General features: G+C 47.5%; 1 protein-coding gene across 2 annotated transcripts in view; it reads left to right on the top strand.

The window, feature by feature from the left end:
• The first annotated feature begins 437 nt into the window (after positions 1–437).
• Positions 438–5,340, top strand: part of Vps11 (VPS11 core subunit of CORVET and HOPS complexes) — a 15,895-nt gene continuing 10,992 nt past the window's right edge. The window contains exons 1-5 of one of the 2 annotated variants that reach the window (XM_050156333.1): positions 438–657; positions 2,138–2,282; positions 2,372–2,507; positions 3,089–3,252; positions 4,109–4,356. In XM_050156333.1, the coding sequence (XP_050012290.1) occupies positions 467–657; positions 2,138–2,282; positions 2,372–2,507; positions 3,089–3,252; positions 4,109–4,356 (884 nt within the window). In that variant the 5' untranslated portion in view covers positions 438–466. Of the gene's footprint in view, positions 658–2,137; positions 2,283–2,371; positions 2,508–3,088; positions 3,253–4,108; positions 4,357–5,340 lie in introns of those variants that run through there. The other variant, XM_050156335.1, reaches the window with a different exon arrangement.

Raw genomic sequence — 5,340 nt, 5'->3', positions numbered from 1 at the left:
TTTTGGTTTTTCGAGACAGGGTTTCTCTGTGGTTTTGGAGCCTGTCCTGGAACTAGCTCTTGTAGACCAGGCTGGTCTCGAACTCACAGAGATCCGCCTGCCTCTGCCTCCCGAGTGCTGGGATTAAAGGCGTGCGCCACCACGGCCCGGCTAACATTTCCATTTGCACCGCGACACCGAACAGAGCTGAGTATTTTAGTTTCGAGACACGGTCCCGCTGTGGAGGGTATGCTGGCCTCGAAACGCGCCACCACTCCTCGGAAAAGGAAAACAACGCAGAGATGAAGGACCCTCGGAGTCCTAACAAGATCAAAGTACTAGGGCGCTACCTAGCAAGCTCCACCCCCAGAGCTTTGCGAAGCAGGCCCCGCCTACTTTGTGCGCACGTCCCCGGAGGACGTCCCTCACATGACTTGCCTGTGCTGTTCACGTGACGTTGCTCCGGAGGCGGGGGCCCTCGGCCAAGATGGCGGCCTACCTGCAGTGGCGGCGCTTCGTCTTCTTCGAGAAGGAGCTGGTGAAGGAGCCGCTGGGTAATGATGGGGCCGCTCCCGGGGCCGCGCCGGCCTCTGGATCGTCTGCTTCCAAGTTCCTTTGCCTCCCTCCTGGCATCACTGTCTGTGACTCTGGCCGCGGGAGCCTGGTCTTTGGAGATATCCTTCTCGTGGAATTGCCCCTTTCCTCCGTGGAAGCCCGAAGAGATTCCTCCACCTGGAATGGAATCTGTCCGTGGTGCTTTGTGCCCTCGCAGTTAGATGCGAGCCCAGACCTCTTCTGTGGTCTGCTGGGAGAAAGAAGGAAGTCCATTTCCTAACTTGTCAACCGAGCAGTTCTGGGCAAGTCATTCAACATTCGCTTCAGTTTCCTTTTCTGTGAAACGATTGTTAATGCCAATTTGACAAGGTTAAGCTCAGTCCCCTCCCAAGCAGATGCTACTTGCCTAGGATGTGTGTATAAGGTGTTGGCTGTCCTGACTGATACTGTAGGAAAGGAGACAGATGAGACAAGGAGTTTGTTTGCTTTGTTCGCAAGTTATTTGGGGGAAAGGCGTTGGAGTTGTTAAAGAGGTTAGGTGCACGTTCGTTGACATCTAGATTCTGTTGTAAGTACAGTCAGCCCTCAGGTGATGTCTGAAGCCACAGGTTGTGACAAGTGACGTGAGTACTACTTTTTCCTGTAGAGATGTTCCTCAACTTATGATGGGGTTACATCCAGGCGAATCCATCATAAATGGAAAGTATTACAAGCCAAAAATGCGTTTAGTATTCCTAGTCTACCAGTGTAAATAGCAACACGGTACTCGGTACTTTATCAGTTTTCCCTTCTGACTCCATTGCTGTCGGGAAGTTAGACCTGCTCAGCACCACAAGAGAGTACCTTTTAAAAAAAAAATGTTGGACAGGGTTTCATTTTAAGGTGGCTAGCCTTGAAGTCACAGAAATCTGCCCTTGTCTGTAACCCGAGAGCGCTGGGATTCGGGGATGACCCTGAAGAAAGCATTTTACCTTTACCTCAGGAAAGGCTGACACTTCAAAGTACGCCGCCTTTTCAACTGCTTTGCCCCTCAGCCCTCCAAAGTAGGGTTTCTACATGTCACTTTTGTAGCATGGTAAATTCAAAATGGTTTTATCAGTCAAAACACATTGACCATACCTTTCATTTCTAACGTAAGCTCAGCAAGAGATTAGCAACGATAATACTAAGACAGAACAGTTGTAATAGTATCCTATAATTTGAAGTTATGTGAATGTGATTTCTCTTAAGGTGTGTGTGTGTGTGTTTCATTTCTTTCTTTTTGTTTTTGTTTTTGTATTTTCAAGATAGCGTTTCTCTGTGTACCTCTGGCTGTCCTGGAATCTACTCTGTAGACCAGGCTGGCCTCAAACTGAAGAGGTCCGCCTACCTCTGCCTCCCAAGTTCTGGGATTAAAGGCGTGTACCGCCACTGCCTGGCATTCTTTTTCAATTCCAACTTTTTTCCCCATAAAATATTTTAATTCCTCATCTATGTAGTAGTACTTTCAGAGTATGGTTGTCTGCAGGTAACTTAAAGCATAGAAAACGCAACGACGGCTAAGAGGGTGGGGATGGGACATGTTACTCCTGGAAAGGAAGCTTCTTAACCACCCTGCACATATGGAAGGCCAGATCTGGTTCCTGCCACGCTCCCTACATCTTACAGGCTTCCAGGCCTACAAACTGCGTGTGACACACCTGTACCAGCTGAAGCAGCACAATATCCTGGCCTCAGTTGGGGAGGATGAGGAGGGCATTAACCCCCTGGTAAGTCCCAGAAAAGGAAGAGCCAGAAGCCTAGACTGTGTTTTGGTTGGAGGGAGACCAATACTTGCATGTCTGCGGTCTGTCCCCAGGTAAAGATCTGGAACCTGGAAAAGAGGGATGGTGGCAATCCACTGTGCACTCGGATCTTCCCTGCTATCCCAGGGACAGAGCCAACTGTGGTGTCTTGTTTGACGGTTCATGAAAATCTCAACTTTATGGCCATTGGTAAGCAGCAATGAAGAGGAAAGCCAACTCTTAGATTTTTTTTCCTGAGACAGGGTTTCTGTGTGTGCCTTGACTGTCCTAGAACTCCATTCCTAGATTTTAAAACACGTTTTCTTGGAAGTTGTTTCTTCAGTTCCTGTGTGGTGTTCTCGTGGTACTGACCCAAGGCCTTGTTGGTTTATTAAAAGTTTAAAATAGGAAGACATTTAGTATTATTCTTTGAAAATGAGTCAGTGAACAGACTGGGCGTGGTGATGCACACCTTTAATCCCAGTACTGGGAGGCTGAGGCAGGCGGATCTCTGAGTCCCAGGCCAGCACTTCTACCGAGCAAGTTCTAGGACATTCAGGGATATATAAACACTGTCTCAAAAAAAAAAAAAAAAAAAAAAAAGAAAAGAAAGAAAGAAAAGAGAGTGAAAATGTGTCAGTGAATACGGATACTGAGGTTGCCACGGTACCATTAGAGAAGATGCACGTGCAGGAGAAAGCATGTCATTTCTCAGGAGTGCCGCTGATGGCCTTTTTCTCTGCCTCCACTCCCTTTTCATCCACCCTGAAACACTGCTTTCTGGTCTTCAGGTTTCACAGATGGCAGTGTGACTCTGAACAAGGGAGATATTACCCGGGACCGCCATAGCAAGACCCAGATCTTGCACAAGGGCAACTATCCTGTTACTGGACTGGCCTTCCGCCAGGCGGGGAAGATCACCCACTTGTTTGTTGTGACAACTGAAAGTGTCCAGGTAGGACTAAGGTCGCACTCCAGGGGAATAATGTTCACCGTCCCTCCAGGGCTCAGGGAAGTGGGGTAAGGAACTAACAGGAGAAGTGGGAGTCTTAAAATTAGACATAGAGCCTTGAGTTATTTACCCATTTTAATATTTTATTCCTTCATGTAGGACGGTAGAAGAGGTAGGCTTAGGAAAAGAACTCTGCTTGTAGTAGAATAACTTGATTCTCTATTGTTAAGCACAGTTAGACAAATGGCTTTACCTCCCTGGTTCCTGGTATTCTACTGCATAACTAATTTTTTAAATTTTTCCACCAAATTTTTATTTATGTGTAAGCTGTGTGTGTGCATTTGCCCTGAGACGCCAGCTGGAGTTACAGGCAGTCATGAACTGCCTTTGGGAAATATTTGTACCAGGGGTCAGTCCCAGAGCCCCATGTTCACTGTGCCCACACATAAAACAGCAAAGGATCATTGCGTTTCTTTAACTCCCGTGATTCTAGTGATAGCTGTGGTAACATAAAAAGGAAGAGGGCTTGGCCCCCAATACATTCATCTAGTATCTAGGTAATGGGGACTGGAGAAGGCGAAGTGGAGAAAATGTGAAAGACTTAAGGTAGAAATGAGTATCTGTAGCCTGACGTGGTGGCGCACGCCTTTAATGCCAGCACTCAGGAGGCAGAGGCAGGTGGATCTCTGAGGCCAGCCTGGGCTACAAAGCAAGTTCCAGGACAACCGGGGCTACGATGAGAAACCCTATCTTGAAGAAAGGCAAACAAAATAAAGAAAAGAAATTAATTGTCTGTATGAAGGCTTTGGTGCTGCCTCTTCAAAGGGAACCTGCTAACTTTTTTTTTTACCTTTGGCAGTCCTATATAGTTTCTGGAAAGGACTATCCCCGTGTGGAGTTGGACACCCATGGTTGTGGTCTGCGCTGCTCTGCCCTGAGCGACCCTTCTCAAGACCTGCAGTTCATTGTTGCCGGAGATGAGTGTGTCTACCTCTATCAGCCAGACGAACGTGGGCCCTGCTTTGCCTTTGAGGGCCATAAGCTCATCGCCCACTGGTTCAGAGGCTACCTTGTCATTGTCTCCCGAGACCGGAAGGTTTCTCCCAAGTAAGACCAGGGAAAGGGGAACCAGAGAGGACTAGACTGTGCCCTAAAACCATTGTAGTTCTAAAGCCCCAATGCTGGAGCCAGCCAATCTGGCACTTGAGTTTTATGTAGGTTGATCTTCCATCTAGATTCAGTTAACTATTTTTATGAAAAATCTGGTTTTGCTCAGACAGTTGCTGTAAAAATACTGTGAAAATGTATAATGGTTCAGGGAATCTGGATTTAGGATTGGACTTTTTTGCTCTTTGGTTAACATAAGTTAGATGGAGCCGGAGGATTGGGTGGCAAGGAAATGCAAAGTGCTGGGAAGGATAAGGTGTGAGTTTTCTCATTTGAGCTTTTTGTCGTCGTCGTTGTTGATAGAGCACTAAAAGGAAATAGTGGTTCTTTTTCATAGTGAAAGCACTCCCTGGTGGGTTTTTTGTGTGGATATGTTCATGTGTGTCAGATACATGTATGTACGCATGTGTGTAGAGGCCAGACAACAACCTTAGGTGTCATTCCCCAGACACAATCCACTTTATTTATTTTGGAGATAGTCTCATCCTGGCTGGAGCTCACCAAGTATAGTAGGCTGCAAGTTGGCCACCAGTGAGCCCCCAGGATCTGCCTGTACCCACCTCCCTAGCCCAAGTGTGTGAGGCCCCAGGATCTGCCTGCACCCACCTCCCTAGCCCAAGTATGTGAGGCCCCAGGATCTGCCTGCACCCACCTCCCTAGCCCAAGTGTGTGAGGTCCCAGGATCTGCCTGCACCCACCTCCCTAGCCCAAGTGTGTGCCACCGTACTTGTTGTTTTAAGTTTTTAATTATGTGTATGTATTTGTGTGTGGATTTATGTGGATTTTGTGCATAGGTGTGCAGGTGCTCAAGGAGGTCAGAGGCATCCGATCCCCTGGAGCTAGAGTTACATACAGGTGGTTGTGAGCCACCTGATACTCACAGTGCTAGGAACTGAATTGGGGACTTCTGAAAGAGTAGTAAGT

This window comes from Alexandromys fortis, unplaced genomic scaffold (genome assembly GCF_014885135.2).
Source record: "Alexandromys fortis isolate MF-2015 unplaced genomic scaffold, M_Fortis_MF-2015_v1.1 scaffold_89, whole genome shotgun sequence".
Lineage (NCBI taxonomy): Eukaryota > Metazoa > Chordata > Mammalia > Rodentia > Cricetidae > Alexandromys > Alexandromys fortis.
This window is presented reverse-complemented; position numbering and strand designations above follow the sequence as displayed.